The following is a 17,763-nucleotide window of genomic DNA, read 5'->3' on the forward strand; positions in this document are numbered from 1 at the left end:
GAAATTATTAGATGAGTGGGGTTATAGTTTATTTCGGATGACATTTAAGTAGTATAACAATCGATTAGTATAAGGATACAAAAGTTAAAATATATTGGGTTGCCCAAAAAGTAATTGCGGATTTTTTAAAAGAAAGTAAATGCATTTTTAATAAAGCTTAGAATAAACTTTAATCAAATATACTTTTTTTACACTTTTTTTCTAAAGCAAGCTATAAGTAACAGCTGATAACTGACAGAAGAAAGAATGCAATTACAGAGTCACAAGCTGTGAAAAAATTTGTCAACGCCGACTATATGAAAAATCCGCAATTACTTTTTGGGCAACCCAATAGTAAAAATTAAGTTTTTAAGTGGAAAGTATAATTTTATGAAATTTTTGTTTTTAAAAGAACTTTTTTTTTTAGAAATTTTGTCTTCAGAAAAATTCTAAGAAAATAATTCTAAGTCTTTAGATTTCTCAAAAATTTTGTCTTTGGAAAAAATTCTCCAATTTTTTCTTTTGTAAAAATTTGGAAAAAATTTTGCCCTTAGAAAGACTTCCGATTTTGTCTTTAGAGAAATTTTTGTAGAAAAAATCTTTAAAAATTTTCTTTAGTTTCTTTAGTTTTAAGTTCGCTAGAAAATTTGTCTTTAGAAAATCTTCAAGGAGATTTGTCTTTAGAAAAACTTTTGTTGAAATTTTGTCTTAAGAAACAATTTCGTGAAAAATTCTTAGAAATTTCTAAAAAAAAATGTTTAGAGAAAATTTTTAGAAATTTTCGTAAAAACATCTAGCAAAAAATAACTAAATTTTTAGAAATTTTGTCTTAAAAAAATTCGAATGTTTTTGTTCTTTAGCAAAACGTTTTTCGAAATATTTTTTAAAGAGAAAATTTCGTAAAAAATCTTAAAAATTTTTCTTTAGAGAAAATTTCTGGAGTTTTGTCTTACGAAAACCTTTAGTTTTTAGAGGATATTTCGTAAAAACATTTTTCGAAAAATTACAACATTTTTAGAAATTTTGTCTTAAGAAAAATTCTAAAGTATTTTGTCTTTTAAAAAATTTTATTTTTTAGGGTAAAATATATAAGTTTATGAAATTTTTGTTTTAGAAAAATTTTTTTGGAAATTTTGTCGTTAGAAAAATTCTAAGAAGTTTTGTCTTCTCAAAAATTTTGTTTTAAGAAAAAAATGTTTGGATTTTTTTTGGAAAATATTTCGTAGAAATTTTGTCTTTAGAAAAACTTCCGATTTTAATTTTAGAGAAATTTTCGTAAAACAAATTCTTAGAAAAGTTGTCTTTAGCGAAGATTTCTCAAAAATTTGTCTTCAGTTCTCAGTGCTCTAGAAATTTTGTCAATAAAAAATTTTAATTTTAATTTTAATGCATTTTGTCTTTTGCAAAACGTTCGTAGAAACATTGTCTAAAGAGAAATTTTCGTAAAAAATCCTAAAAATGTTGTTTTTAGAGCAGATTTTTCAAGAAATTCTTCTTTAGAGAAAATTTCTAAAAATTTTGTCTGAAGGAAAAATTCAAGGAATTTTGTCTTTTGAAAAAGTTTCGTAAAAATTTTAGTTTTTCCAAAAAATTACGAAATTTCTAGATTTTTTTTTAAGACAAATTCTTAAAAAAAATTTAAAGATATTTTGTTTTTAGAAGAACGTTTTTAAGAGATTTTGTCTTTAGAGCGAATTTCGAATTTTTACATTTTACATTTGGAGAAAATGCAAATGCAAATTTGCCCAGGACCATTTCATTAAGGAACTGGGGAAAAATTATCATAAATCAATGAGCGCTGTCCGATTTAATTTTAAGCTCAATGATAGGAGCGACACCTCTTTGGGGAGAAGTTTTTACATGGCAAAGTACCTCACAAATGTCGCCAACATGAGGAAGGGATAACTACCGTTGAAAATTTTTCTGATGTTCCAGCCAGGATTCGAACCCAGGCGTTCAGTGTCATAGGCGGACACGCTAACCTCTTTAGAGAAATTTTTCAAAAATTTGTCTTCAGAATAAGTTTTTAAATATAGTGTTTGGAAAAAATTCTTTGTCTCTTTAGTTTCTAAAAATGTTGTCCTTAGAAAAAAACAAAGTTTGACTTTTTGGCTGAATTAGCTGAACCCGGCCCGCTCCGCTGAGCCTTCTGACCAGAACAATTTCTTGATCTACTCCCCACTCCCCACGGTCCACTTTTATTTTTGGGTGGTGCTTTTAGGGTAAAGGAGAGGGTCCGCCCCCTTACGATATCAACAAATTTCCCAGCCTATTGCTTATTCGAGACCATATTTGTAATCTACTCCCTAATACCTTTCATTTGAGCCCCATATTGTCCCAATCGGTGCACTTTTATTTTTGCGTAGTGCTTTTTGGGTACATGGGAGGGTCCCCCCTCTTACGATATCACCAAATTCCTCAGCCTATTGCTTCTTCCATACGTTATTTGTATTCTTCTCCCTAATACCATTCATTTGAGTCCCATATTGCCCCAATGGGCCCCCTTTATTTTTGGGTGATGCTTTTGTAGTTAGGGCGAGGGTCCGCCCACTTACGATATCAACAAATTCCTCAGCCTATTGCGCCTTCCAGTCGATATTCGTAATCTACTTCCTAATACCTTTCATATGAGTCCCATATTGTCCCGATTGGTCCACTTTTATTTTTAGGTGGTGCCTTTGGAGTAAGGGGGAGGTTCCGCCCCCTGACGATATCAACAAATTCCTCAGCCTATTGCTCCCTTCATACCATAATTGTAATCTACTCCCTTATACCTTTCTTTTGAGTCTCATACTGTCCCGATCTGTCCACTTTTATTTTTGCATGGTGCTTTTAGGGTAAGGGGAGGGTCCGCCCCTTACGATATCAACAAATTCCATAGCCTATTGCTCCTTCCATACCATATTCGTAATCTACTCCCTAATACCTTTCATTTGAGTCTCATATTGTCCCAATCGGTCCACTTTTATTTTTGCGTGGTGTTTTAGGGGTAAGGGGGAGGGTCCGCTCATTACGATATCAACAAATTCTATAGCCTATTGCTCTTTCCAGACCATATTCGTAATCAACTCCCTAATACCTTTCTTTTGAGTCTAATATTGTACCGGTCGGCCCACTTTTATGTTTGTGTGGTGCCTTTGGGGTAAGGGGGAGGGTCCGCCCAATACAACATCAACAAATTCTATAGCCTATTGCTCCTTCCATACCTTATTCGTAATAAACTCCCTAATATCTTTCATTTGAGTTCCATATAGTCCTGATCGGTAGACTTTTATTGTTGGGTAATACATTTGGGGTAAGGGGGATGGTCCGCTCCCCTTTTGATATCAAAAAAAAGGGAGGCCCCTCAGATTCCAAGGAATAATTGTTTACGTCAGATTTGAACTCTACTTTTAAATACCTTTAATTTGATACCCCTCGAATACTTAGAGTGAAATTTGCATACCAAGTTCGTACACTACTCTTAAATACCTTTCATTTGATGCCCATATTGTCCCAATCGATAAACATGTCCGTTCGTGTGGGTTTGGGATGGGGCGTCCCCCAGGTTATTTGATTTTTTTCAAAATTTTATACTAATTTCGTGTTTTTGGGGTACCAAAAAGTTTGGTATAAAAAATTTCGATTAAATCGGTGCACCCATCTCCGAGATCTTGCGTTGTTTTTGAATTTTGGTTAAGGGGGTTGGGGGGGTCCTCCCCCTTCAGATATCTAAAAATGTTGAAAAAAATTTTCTCTTACGGCAAACTTTTTATGAAATTTTCTCAAATTTTTTTTTTTTATTTATTTTGAAAATTCTAAAGTTTTATTTCTATAGAAAATTTCTAAAAAAAGTAAAGATAGTAAAAAATTTTTGTAGAAAAAATTTTGGAAAAATTTTTTTAGAGAAAATTTTGTAAATTTTTTTTTTTTGAGAAAATTTGTAAAAAAAATTTTTTGAGAAAAGTTAATAAAAAAGTTTGCCGTAAGAGAAAATCTGTTAAACATTTTTGATTTCTTTTTATTTTGAAAATTCAAACATTTTGTCTTTATAGAAAATTTCTGAAAACTTTGGGCTTTTTAGACAATTTTTTGCACTTTCGGCCTATCTGTTAATTAAGTTGCTCACAGTTTGTGTGGGATATTACATTTATTTATTGACAATTTTTTACAAACAATATATGTATATATTTTTTTCATTTACAAAATTTATATGTTTCCTTTTTGCCAACACCCTTTGCTGCAACATCCCTCATTACGAACGCTTCACTGTGGAACCTTCCAACTTGTATGTGGAAAAGAGTTTGCCATTGTCATAGAAATTCACAGTGAAATTAAAATCCATGAACTGTGTATAGGGAGGAAACAGCTCCTCGTTTACAATCACATTGGTTATGTTATACATTTTATTCTTTAACCATTATAAATGTAAAATTTTTTGAGAAAATTGCTTTTGCAGTATAACACCCACAAACTCACCCCTAGAATAGGACACATAATTGGTAGATTGCTACATCGGTTAAAACTTTCCATAAGATCCTTGATCACGGGTAGACCTTGGGCATGGGTCAGAACATCACAGACTTTCAACTTGACATTGGTGAAGGTTACTATGGTACGTCCCTGTTTAACCCTATAAGTTATCTGCAATTCGATTTCGGCTTGTCGAGTTAATGCTCGTTCCAATTCAAACATTAAACTGATGGAATAACGACCTTTGGTCAATTTTTGATATTCGCATTCAAAGAGTTTCGAAGGAGAAGAGAAGCGAATGCAGGTGCAATTATGAACTTCCATAACAAAGCGGCGTTTGGCGGCCTATAAGAAGAAATATTAAAAAGGGGGAAAATTTGCCAATCCTTCATTTAATCAGCAACTCACCTGACCTGTTTGTAAAGCAATAAAAATGCTTAATAGAAATATGATTTTTGGCAACATTTTACTTCGGCTAATTGAAATGAACTGACTAATTCGAACATGTTTTATGCTTTTCACAGTGTCTCAAACCAAATTGCTTTATAATTTGGCATAAATATTGAACAATCATAATTATGGCACATATGTAAAAACAAATAATATCATTAAGTCATAATGGTGCCCTAGATATACTAAACTAAGCCTAATGGCTGCCATATCGAGATGTGGGAATTTGGATTTTTTTATGACACATGTAGACAAACCATGACTTTTGTCGCCTTTGAAATTGCAGGAAAATAAAAAAAATTAAGTAAATCAAACAAAAAATAAATAAAATAAAACAATAAAAAAAAAATGATAAACAATAAAAAATAATAAAAAAATAATAAATAAAAAAATTAAAAATTTTATTAAACAAACCTTTAGGGTTTGTTTAAATTTTAGGGTTAAAAAATTAAAAAAAAACCATAAAAAATTTAAAATTTAATAAACAAAAAACGTAAACCAGTTAAAAACAACATTTAAAAAATATTAAAAAAAATTAAAAAAAAAAATAAAAAAAAATTTAAAAATAAAAATAAAAAAAAGTAAAAAAGTTTAGGTTTGGCGAACTTTGGATACCCTCCACCATGAATAAGTTAATGACACAACGCACAGCCACCCAATTGTATCATTGTTCCCACTTCATACTTGGTCTGCACATTCTCTGCGATTCAAATTGCAGAGTGACAACTCAGCTCTAACCATTTTAAAGAGACATCTCCACCCGTTTTCAGACGGCATATTTTTTACTATTTTTTTTTAATTTTCTCTTACTGTGCGACGCCAGAGCCTTCAGCCTGGCCTGGCTGCCCACGTATATCGTGACGGTCTGATCGAGGCATCATTTTAGTGTCTTCAGGATCGCGAAGACCTTCGTCTGGAAGACGCTGCACCCATCCAGAAGTCTGTAAGAATCCATGATTCCAAGGAATTCAATGAAAACTGCTGCTCCAGTGCCCCCATCCAATTTAGACCCACCTGTGTATACTGAGGGTCTCGGGAAGGGCGGGGTGCCCCTAACGCAGAGATCCCTTTTTGGAAAAACGACTTGCAAGCCATCAACAAGGAAAGACTTCCCTGGTATAAAATCAGTCGTGCTGAATATTGCATGGCTCCACACGCGCAAAAGCATCTCTCCGCAGAACAGAAGAATAGCCAGAGTTAGAGGAGCGCCATGTACCTGACTCCTTTAGTCTGATGGCAATCTTGGTTACCACACACCCAACATATGTGTGGAGAATGAGAATGGCATTTAGAACCTCTCTGGGGGCACTTCACCTTGCCCTAAAGATGAGCACAGCCGCTGTACCCTATACCTTCTCAATCATCCTGCGAAGGGCACAATTGTCAAGAGCTTTGTGCCACATCTGACTAACCATAGGTGAGAATTGGCCAAACGACCGCCTTAAACATCCAGTGCACCGTCGCTGGCCTTAGGTCCCAACTCCTTTCTATCGAGTTGTGACAGGAGTAGAGCGCATTCATTCCCTCTTTGACCCTTTCTTCGACTGTTCTTCTCCAACTTAGGTTATGATTAAGAATCACTCCCAAGTACTTGGCTTCCGAAGAGAGCGGTAGCTCTACCCCATGCAGAATAGGTCCCTTAAAAACACTCAGCTTCCTGCACCTGGTTGTTGTTGTAGCCACATTTGCATGTGGAGGTGGCGATTCTCGTTAAGCCCCTGTAGCTGAGCAAGCTCGTTCCGGTGCAAAGGATCTAATAACTCGCCTTGTCATATCGAGCATCATAGGCACTGAGTATTTATGCAGAATCCGGTGCAGCCCGGTCTCTCAGTGAGACTCTCCGCTCGATACCGCCGATTGCGGTTGCAGCTACTCCGTATGGAGCTTTTCACAATCCGTAACCTGTGAACGCGCCCGGTAGCTCGCAGCTAAGCTTCTTATGACCGCGGTGAACACCACATAGATCGGACGTCAAAGTTTCAGCCTGTGTGATGCTCACACCTTTTCCTTGCTGGGGGCTTCTCCGGGTGAAAAGTGTCAAATCAATCTTGTTGGGATTTATGCCAAACCCGTTGGACCTCACCCTTCCGGACAGCTTCTTTAAAGCTTCCTGAACGAGGTCCGTAATATTAAAGAGGAACGGCGTCGTCCGCGTAGACAGCGATCTTCACTTTCTCCCTCTCGAAGGATCTCAGAATCCCATTGAGCCATAATAGAGGATATAAAACTCCTCCTTGCGGATTTCCTCTTGCCACAATCTTCCTTATCGAACCCTCTGCCAGTGAAGCGTTGATAATTCGGCCTTTCAACATCCCAGCTAAGCTTCTCGTGACAGCGATGAACGAGGTCCGTAATAGTAGAGATTAAACGGCGTCGTCCGCGTAGGCAACGACCTTCACTCTCTTCCTCTCGAAAGATCTCAGAACGCCTTTGAGCCATAACAGACTTTTAGAATTCAAACGAATTCACCGTCTTTCCCTCAGTATTCTTCCGTTGTCCTTAATCACGGACAGTGGCTCGGCTGAAGCACTCATTCACTCCCTCTATCGGCTGGCAAAAACAGACCCACGAGCCCCCTTGGACGATTTCATCTCGTTTTTGTACTTGCTTAAGGACTCCCGGTTCAGGTCCCAATCCGCGCGCAGCTTGCTTTTGTTTGCCCAAGTCTCCGTAGTTTGTCCGTAGAATGCTTCCAAGAGTTTTCTGCTCTTGGAGAACAATCTGTGGAATCTGGAGGACTCATTATCTCCCTTTATCGGCTAGCAAAAACAGACTCACGAGGCCCTCTTGGACGATTTCACATCGCTCTTGTACTTGTTTAAGGACTTCCGGTACAGGTCCCAGTCCGCATGCAGCTTGTTTCTGTTTCCACCAAACAGGTTTCGATTTCTTACCGGATATATCAGAGGGCAGTTCTCCTCATAACTATTCAACATGGTTCCTGTCAGCAGGTTCGGTGCCAATTTAAGCTCCTTGCTATCAGTAAGCATGGTGCTTTTGGTTCCAAGCTTTGTTTCAAAGCTCTCCACATAGTGGTTCCAGTTGGTTTTTCTGGGCTTCCTGTGTGGTGGATCACTGCCCGGAGACAACATCTGATCGAGGAGGATATCCATGGTCCGAAAATGAGTCGATGCAATAAAAAAGGTTCTTATTGGCTTCAGATCATAAATCGGCCTGTATGACAGCTATACGAAAATATGGTTCGATCTAGACCATTTTCAGTTTGAATGTCGGTAGGCATAATACAACTCATTGTTCTTAATTTCAGCCAAATCGGGTAGGTTAGGTTGAAAGGAGGGTGCAGATATAAATCCACCCCATGCCCCTATGGACATACACCTAAGCCAGTAATCGGCTTGTTGTGCACTCTAAAAACTTTAAAGTAACCTCTAAAAAGAAAATTTTAAGTTAGGAATTCCGTGCTACTTACAAAATCCTTAATTGTTTTCAATGGCACTCCCCTAAGTTGGTTCATGTCTGAACTGGGTAACAAATGCAGCAGTTGCGGGTTTATGACTCTAAATTGGCAAATCGGTCTATAGGACAGCTACATCCAAATATAGTCCGATCTGGACCATATTCAGGTCGAATGATGGGAGGTTTAAAGCAACGCAATCGGATATCAAATGCGTCTTTTACAGGCTATAGACCCTATGTCGGCAGATTTGTATATGACAGCTATATCTAAATATGGCCCGATCTGGACCTGGGTCGGATGAAGGGGGCTTCAAGCAACTCTTTGCTTCAAATCTGAGAGAAATCGGTTAACAGAAGTTGCTTTTAAGGACCCAAGGCCCTAAATCGGTAGAGTGGTCTACTTAGCAGCTATATCCAAATGTGGTCCGATTTTGTCGAAGAGAAGGATATCCGGCATATAGTGTGCTGAAGTTTGGCTCCAGGAAATTGCACCTCAAATCCAATATGAAAAAATTTGTCAATGAAAATCTGACAAAATTGTGTGATTTTTGAAAATATTTTTCGCACGCCAGTTGTTCGAGCAATATAGGTATAGCTGTATAGGTGGATAGATATCATTTGGGTGGTGTGCTATTAAGTTGTATCAAAATATAATGATAACGTAGGCAAGGTCGTGCTGTAGGTCAAATGTATGAATATGATGGTAAACCTAGAAGGCAAAGACCAAAACACCTTTGGACAAGCCTAGTGGAGACAGATATCTCAAACCAAGTTTTTCGAAATTGAAGGAGAAGCACAAAAGATGCAGGCGCGCTTGGAAATCTATACTGAGTTTGGCTAACGGACCAAACGGTCTGTGACAGAACTAAATGAAATAATGCAGATTTCATACATCTAATCATGTCTATCTGCAAGCATTTCTTAATGGATTTTTCTTCTCTCTGCTAATCTCATGACAATTTCCATACAGTTTCCATGTGTATTCCTCTGCCTCCTTCTGTTATTTGTTCACTTTAGCCCACCTGTTGCATGTTGGTATAATACAAAATTTACAGCATTGTGGCGAAAAGAAATATGTGCAATATATGCTGAAGAAAAAGATGAAGCAGAAACCAAACACATTGCAAACCGCAAGCGAAATAATTGCAATTTTTCCAATTTGAACATTCACACATACTCACATACACACTCACACATACATGTATTTCGATATCCGGCTGTTGCTAATGGCTGGTATAGTAGAGATAACAATAAATGCTAAAACAAATACATTCTGTCATGCGTAACAAATTTTTACAAGTCAAAAAGAGAATAAATTTGAAAAAGCAAAGCGAAAAAAAATCAATGCACACAAAACCAACCATAAACGCTTGGAAACTAAGTTTTCCATTTGCACACAATGACGTGCAAATATATTAAGAAAAAACCTAAATAAAATCCACGAAATTTTGTTGCTGAAAAATCTAAACATTTGCGGTCATGTGGGAAAAATGCTTAAGGTAATATGAAAGTAAGCGGAAGTTAAAATAAGAAAGTGTGGGAGTTCCCTTTACCATTCACTAAAATTTTAAAATCACTTTGCCTAAATAATGGTGGAGTTTTCCATGATTTGAAATGAACGAAAAGAGATGAGAAGTGTTACGAAGACAATGTAAAATAAATTTCTTCATAGCCTTATCAGACAAAGAACATGTTAGGAAAACCAACATGGCAGCCAAATCTAGGTAGACGAGGTCAGCAGAATGTAAGCAAACTAAACTGATAACATTGCTTAGATCGCAACCAAACCAAAAAAGTAGCCAATAGTACAACGAATGACACTGAAGAAGATGTTCCGGCAAAGCAATTTGGAGAAAGTGTAGAATTGAGGACAACTAGACCTACGGGCTATAGAACACCATGCTTTTTTCCCATCCTGATCTGCCAAATAAAAAGCTATTGGGTTGCCCAAAAAGTAATTGCGGATTTTTTAAAAGAAAGTAAATGCATTTTTAATAAAACTTAGAATGAACTTTAATCAAATATACTTTTTTTACACTTTTTTTCTAAAGCAAGCTAAAAGTAACAGCTGATGACTGACAGAAGAAAGAATGCAATTACAGAGTCACAAGCCGTTGAAAAAATTTGTCAACGCCGACTATATGAAAAATCCGCAATTACTTTTTGGGCAACCCAATATGTATGTTAGTACCATTTTCTTTAAAGGTACTAGTTTTAGTACCATCACCTTGGGTATATATGTAAACCACCTTTCATCAAAATCCGGTGAAAATTGCATACCTTATGTCCCATAGCAGTTATATCGACATATGTTTCGATTTGGACCAAATACTAATAAGTATAAGCTATTATTCAATTGTGTATAACGAAATATTGGTCTTTTTAGTAGCTACATCTAAAAATAAACCGATCTGAACCATAAACGACGGGGATGTCGAAAAGCTTAATATAAGTCATTGTGTTAAATTTCAGTGAAATCGGATTATAAATGCGCCCAAGAGCTTAAATCGAGATATTGGTCTATATGGCAGCTATATCCAAATCTGGACCGATTTTGGTCAAGTTGCAGAAAAATCTCGAGAGAAATTTTGGGCAGTGCATTGTGTTAGAATGCACTGCCCAAAATTTCGTCGAAATCGGACAATAAATGGGCCTTTTATGGGCCCGAAATCTTAAATCGAGAGATCTATCTATATGGCAGCTATATTCAAATCTGGACCAATCTGGGCCAAATTGAGGAAGGACGTCGAAGAGCCTAACAGAACTCGCTGTCCCAAATTTCAACGATTTCGGACAATAAATGCGCATTTTGTGGCCCCAAAACCTAAAACCGAAAGATCGCTGTATATGGCAGCTATATCCAAATCTGGACCGATCTAGGCCAAATTGAAGAAAAACATCCAAGGATTTAAGACAACTCACTGCCTCAAATTTGAGCGATATCGGACAATAAATGCGCCTTTTATAGCCCCAAAACCTAAAACCGAGAGATCGATCTATATGGCAGCTATATCCAAATCTGGACCGATCTAGGCCAAATTGACGAAGGATGTTAAAGGGCCTAACACAACTCACTGTCCCAAATTTCGTCGAAATCGGACAATAAATGGGCCTTTTATGGGCCCAAAACCTTAAATCGAAAGATCGATCTATATGGCAGCTATGTCCAAATCTGGACCGATTGACGAAGGACGTCAAAGAGCCTAACACAACTCGATGTCCCAAATTTCAGCAAAATTGGGTAATAAATGTGGCTTTTATGGGCCTAAGACCCTAAATCGGTGGATCGGTATATATGGCAGTTATATTCAAATCTGAACCGATCTGAGCCAAATTAAAGAAGTATGTCAAAGGGTCTAACACAACTCACTGACCCAAATTTCAGCAAAATCGGGTAATAAATGTGGCTTTTATGGGAGAAAGACACTAAATCGGAGGATCGATCTATATGGCAGCTAATTGGGACAGTGAGTTGTGTTATGCCCTTCACCATTCTTCTTCAGTTTGGCTCAGATCGGTTCAGATTTGGATATAGCTGCCATAAAGACCGATCTCTCGATATAAGGTTTGCGCCCATAAAAGGTGCATTTATTAACCGATTTCGCCGAGAATTTGGACAGTAAGTTGTGTTAGGCCCTTCTTCAAACCTCTTCAATTTGGTCCAGATCGGTTCAGATTGGGATATAGCTGCCATATAGACCGATCTCTCAATTTAAAGTCATGACCCCATATTGGGCACATTTATAATCCGATTTTATTGAAATTTGAAACAGTGCCTTATGTTAGCCTTTTCGACAATCGGTTCAGATCGGCCTATGTTTGGATACGGCTACCAAAAAGACCAATATTTTGTTCTACATATTTGAACAATGACTTGTTCTTATTAGACCACTCAATGTCCCTGCCGAATTTGGTCCAAATCGGACCATATTTAGATAAAGCTGCTATGGGGGCATAAATTAAGCATTTTTCACCGGATTATGACGAAAGGTGGTTTGGCCGAACTTAACGCCTTTTTTCTTGTTTTACCTCATTTTTATGAGGTTCTATTTTTTGTACCTCATTTTTATGAGGTACTATTTTTGTATCTCATTTTGATGAGGTTCTATTTTTTGTACCTTATTTTTATGAGGTACTATTTTTTGTACCTCATTTTTAAGAGGTACTATTTTTTGGGCCTTATTATTATAAGGTACTATTTTTTTGGTGCCTAGTAAAAACATGCCATGTGAGAGCGGGTAGAGATATCTCTTTGAAATTTGAAAGGTTAGAGCTGAGGTGTAAGCGAGTTCGCATGCAAAATTTCATGTTTCTAGGTAGTCCGGGCGGCTTTTGGCAGGCCCTTAAATTTGGGGCTGATCAAGATTCTTCTCTGAACATATTATATTTTCCTTACGTTGCACTTTTCCTTCGCTTTCCACCAAACTACTGGGGTTCCAAATCCCTCCTTAGTAAGCATCAACCAAAGAAGTGGCGATAAAATGCCCCCTATGGCGTGCCCTAAGTCACTTTCTAGCGTATATTTATGTTATGGACCTTACAATTTAGGTCCACCCGGTATTGGTCTAAGACAGTGATTGGTACACTAACACTGTTAAAAAGACCAAACTGTGTTTGCGTTAGTATCATCAAACATAAATTAAAAGAAATAGCTTTGAAATAGAGGCAGCTGAACAAAGTCGGACGAAGTTGTTTACTCTGTCCGTGTCTCATGTACGAATGTGTATGCTGTCCATATATAGTCTTTGAGTTCGATAAGTGCGTAGGTTGTCACATTGTTAAAAGCCTTCTCCATTTCAATTTAATGTTCTTATAAGGTACTATTTTTAGTCCTGTATATTGAATGAGATACTATTTTTAGTCCCACTTGTAAAATAGGTACTATTTTTATACCAATTTATCTACTAATGTGACATTTTCAGTCACATTTATGTAATGAGGTACCTATTTTAGTCCCATTTAATAAAATGGGTGCTATTTTTAGTGCCATTTATCTAATGGGGTGCTATTTTGAGACTAATTTTTCTATTGAGGTACTATTTTTAGTCGCATTTATTGAACGAGGTACTATTTTTAGTTTCATTTATCTAATGAGGTACTTTTTTTAGTCCCAATTACATAATGGGATAATATTCTTAGTCTCATTTATATAATGAGGTACTACTTTTGGTCTAAATTATCAAATGAGGTACAATTTTTGGTCTCATTTATCTAATAAGGTACTATTTTTGATCTCATTTATCTAATAAGGTACTATTTTTAGTGCTAATAATGTAATAAGGTACCATTTTTATTATACCCTCCACCATAAGATGGGGGGTATACTAATTTCGTCATTCTGATTGTAACTACTCGAAATATTCGTCTGAGACCCCATAAAGTATATATATTCTTGATCGTCGTGAAATTTTATGTCGATCTAGCCATGTCCATCCGTCTGTCCGTCCGTCCGTCTGTCTGCCGAAAGCACGCAAACTTCCGAAGGAGTGAAGCTAGCCGCTTGAAATTTTGCACAAATACTTCTTATTAGTGTAGGTCAGTTGGTATTGTAAATGGACCACATCGGTCCATGTTTTGATATAGCTGCCATATAAACCGATCTAGGGTCTTGACTTCTTGAGCCTCTAGAGTGCGCAATTCTTATCCGATTGAAATGAACTTTTGCACAACGTGTTTTGTTATGATATCCAACAACTGTGCCAAGTATGGTTCAATCGGTCCATAACTTGATATAGCTACCATATAAACCGATCTTGGATCTTGACTTCTTGAGCCTCTAGAGTGCGCAATTCTTATCCGATTTGAATGAAATTTTGCACGTGGTATTTTGTTATGATATCCAACAACTGTGCCAAGTATGGTTCAAATCGGTCCATAACCTTATATAGCTGTCATATAAACCGATCTTGGGTCTTGACTTCTTGAGCCTCTAGAGGCCGCAATTCCTATCCGATTTGGCTGAAATTTTGCAAGACGTATTTTATTCTTACTTTCAACAACTGTGTCAAATAAGTTTCAAATCGGTTCATTACCTAATATAGCTGCCATATAAACCGATCTTAGATCTTGAGCCTCTAGAGTGCGCAATTCTTATCTGATTGGAATGAAATTTTGCACGACGTGTTTTGTTTTGATATCCAACAACTGTGCCAAGTATGGTTCAAATCGATTCATGACCTGATATAGCTGTCATATAAACCGATCTTGGGTCTTGACTTCTTGAGCCTCTAGAATTTAGAGCCTCTAGGTATTATTTTTTGTCCTAATTATCTTATAAGGTACTATTTTTATTATATTATTAATTACCATTTTTCTATTGAAAATTGTATAATTTTGTTTGTGTAACATTTTTTTAAGTACTTTTTTTAGTACCATTACTTTCGAAACACAATTTTTAGTACCATTATCTTCTTCTTTACCAAGGTACTTTTTTTGTACCACTCACTAATGAGATACTATTTTTCTACAATTTTCAAAGCAGTGAGGCATTTTTTTGTTACTCTTTTCTTATGGAATATTTTTTGCTAATTTCTAGTTTTTCTGATGGCTTACTAGGTTTTTGGTACTTTTTCTGACCCTTTTATATTTTAAGTTTAACCATTATTGTTAATACCCTATTTTTTCTTTGTAACCCCAAAAATATTTTCCCTGAACTATCAATAGTTTTTTCTATAATTATTATCTCGAACGCCCGCTTGTTTTTCCCAAAGCGTGGGGCACTATTGAGTATGATTATTACCTCAATTGCCCTAAAAGTCGTATTGAGTCACTATAGCTGCAATGACAACCAGCTGGATTTCATGCAGTTAACTTTAAACTGCCATCTATCTATCGCTCACTACCTACTACCCAGATGCCAGCCAAGCAATAAATTTCATTTGGGTTCTCTCTAAATGTGGCTGCTGTAATTTCCTATCGGCTGGAATTGTAGGCGATTCTATTATTATTTTTATTACCCACATTTTGTAGTTTATTGTGGCTACATATATATTTTCAAGTGGCCAAAACCATGGCTGGAAAAAAACCAAAAAAAAAACCTCAAGCCTGTGATAATAAGGCGTTAAAAACCTAAACAGCAACAAAATAGATTTCCCAATCTATTTTTGGATTGCTTTTGTTTTAACCTAAAAGGCTTAGAGGCGTTAGGAAGACAACAAAAGTCTTAGTTTTATGCAATGGCTAAATTTTCCTGCTGCAATGGTTAGCTGGCTGGCAGGGGCTGTTTGCTTCGCTGGTCTCTGCTGGCAGGTTATGCCTTCGGGGTGTCTATAATTTGTTTTGCCTTTTCTTCATTTTCCGTTGTAGCTTGACTGTTTGCATAATACTGTTGTTTTGCTGGAGTCTTGTTTTTGTGGAGAAAAGAAAACCAAAAGACCAAAAATATTTTAACAATAATTAGCTAGTTTTTTTTTGGCAAAGTAAAAAAATATCATTTGGTATTGATGGTAAACGGAAAATTTATGCTTCAAAAATATTAAAATCAAAAATAATGTAAGACGTTTTTTTGAAGAATACATCTTAAAGAAATTTTTTCAAATAACAAAATTTTTCCTTAAATTTACGAATATTATTACTAAAATTTATAAAAATGCAAACTAAAATTTACGAATGTGTACCCTTAAACTTCTAAAAGTTGATACTTAACATTTGTTTTGAAGAAACAACTTTTTCTGTAAGGACAAAATTTTGAACGAAATTGTTCCAAAAATTAACGAGCATTATTCCTTAAATTTACGAAAATTCATCCTTAAATTTACGAACAAATTTCCTAAAATATACGAAAAACTAAAACAAAAAATGTATTAAAGAAGTTTTTTATAAAAAAAAAATCTCTAAAGACAAAATTTCAACGAAATTTTCTCCTTTAATTTACGAAAAATATTCCCTAAAATTTACGAAAAACTTTCATAAAAATTACAATCATTTTCTCAAAATTGATAAGGTTAGGTTAGGTTCAAAAGAGGGTGCAGATATTAATCCCCCCTGGCCACTACGGACATACACCTTAGCCAGTAATCGCCTTGTTGTGCGCTCTAAACTAAAATTAATTAAAACTAATAATATTTAAATTAACTTTTTTGAAGAAAAATTCTTGGAAGAAAGTCTCCCAAGACCAGATTTTTCCTAAAATTTACGAAAAATTTTCCTAAATTTTGTAAAAATTTTTCTAAAATTTATGAAAATGTTGCGTTACATAAAAGGATGTTTCTTAATATTAAAGAAAATTGTAAAAAAAAACTTTCTTAAGTTTAAGAAAATTTTCTTAACAAATTTTAAGAAAATTTTTCCTAAAATTTTGACAAAATTTTTCTGAAACTTCCAAAAAATAAAAACCAAAAATTTTTTAATAAAATTTTTTGCAAAAAAACTTTAAAGAAAATTCCTTCAAAGGCAAAATTTCAACGCAATTTTTTACTAATATTAACGAAAAAATTTTCTCAAATTTACGACGAAGTTTTCTAAAAATTGTGGAAATTTTTTTAAAGTTTAAGATAATGTTTCCCTAGATATCAAACTACTTAAACCAAATGTCTTTTAATGAAATATTTCATAAGAAATACATTTCAACGACATTGTCTCTAAAGACAAAATGATTCCTGAAATTTACGAAGAGTTTCCCAAAATCTACTAAAAATGTTCATAAAAATTATGATTTTTTTTAATGAAGTTTTTGTAGGAAAAACTTAGAAACTCCTAACATTTTTCCTTAAATATACGAAAAATTTTCCTACATTTACAAATATTAGAAGAAAAAATATTTTAATAAAGTTTTTTTTTTTTTTTACTACTGTAGTGACTTTTTTTCTTAACACAAAAGTTTAATAAAACTAGTTCCTAAATCTTATGATAAATTTTCCTGATGAGATTGTTTCCTAAAATTTCCAAAAATAAAATAAAAAATGATTTTTTTTTTCTACAAGAAATAAATTTTTGTCTATAAAGACAAAATTTGCGAAATTTTTTTTCTAAAGTTTACGAATTTTTTTTCTAAAATATGCGAAAACGTTTCGTGATATAAACAAATGTTTCCTTACATTTAAAAAATATGTAAATAGGTTTTACAAAATTTTCCTTAAATTTGTGAAAAAATTTCCCAAAATTTCCAAAAACTAAGACCAAAGAGGCAAATTTTTTCCTATTATTTACGAAAAAATTTCTTAAAATGTATGAAAAATTTTCTTAAAAATTATGAAATTTTTTTTCTAAAATTTACGAAATTTTTTTGTTACATAAAAAGATGTTTCCTAGCATTTAAATTTTTTTTTGCGCTTGAAAAAGTTTTAAAAAATTTTCCTATCAAATTTTGCTAAAATTTGCGACAAGATTTCCAAAAATGAAAACCAAAAATATTTTACTGGACAAAAATACTTAATACAGACAAACTTCCAACGAAATTTTTGGCCAACTTTTAAAATTTTTTTTTAAATTCACGTTATATTTTCCTAAAAATAATGTAATTTCTCT

General features: G+C 34.8%; 2 protein-coding genes across 6 annotated transcripts in view; one reads left to right on the forward strand and one right to left on the reverse strand.

Annotated features, from left to right (window-relative positions):
• Positions 1-17,763, forward strand: part of LOC106083188 (serine-rich adhesin for platelets) — a 536,175-nt gene that overhangs the window by 78,726 nt on the left and 439,686 nt on the right. The window lies entirely within an intron of this gene.
• Positions 4,214-5,549, reverse strand: LOC131996227 (uncharacterized). Its single transcript, XM_059365713.1, has 4 exons — positions 5,531-5,549; positions 4,840-4,844; positions 4,438-4,776; positions 4,214-4,369 (listed from the first exon to the last, which is right to left on the reverse strand). The coding sequence occupies exons 1-4, from the start codon at positions 5,547-5,549 to the stop codon at positions 4,214-4,216; spliced, it is 519 nt and encodes a 172-aa protein (XP_059221696.1).

The sequence above is a fragment of the Stomoxys calcitrans genome, chromosome 3 (assembly GCF_963082655.1).
Source record: "Stomoxys calcitrans chromosome 3, idStoCalc2.1, whole genome shotgun sequence".
NCBI lineage: Eukaryota > Metazoa > Arthropoda > Insecta > Diptera > Muscidae > Stomoxys > Stomoxys calcitrans.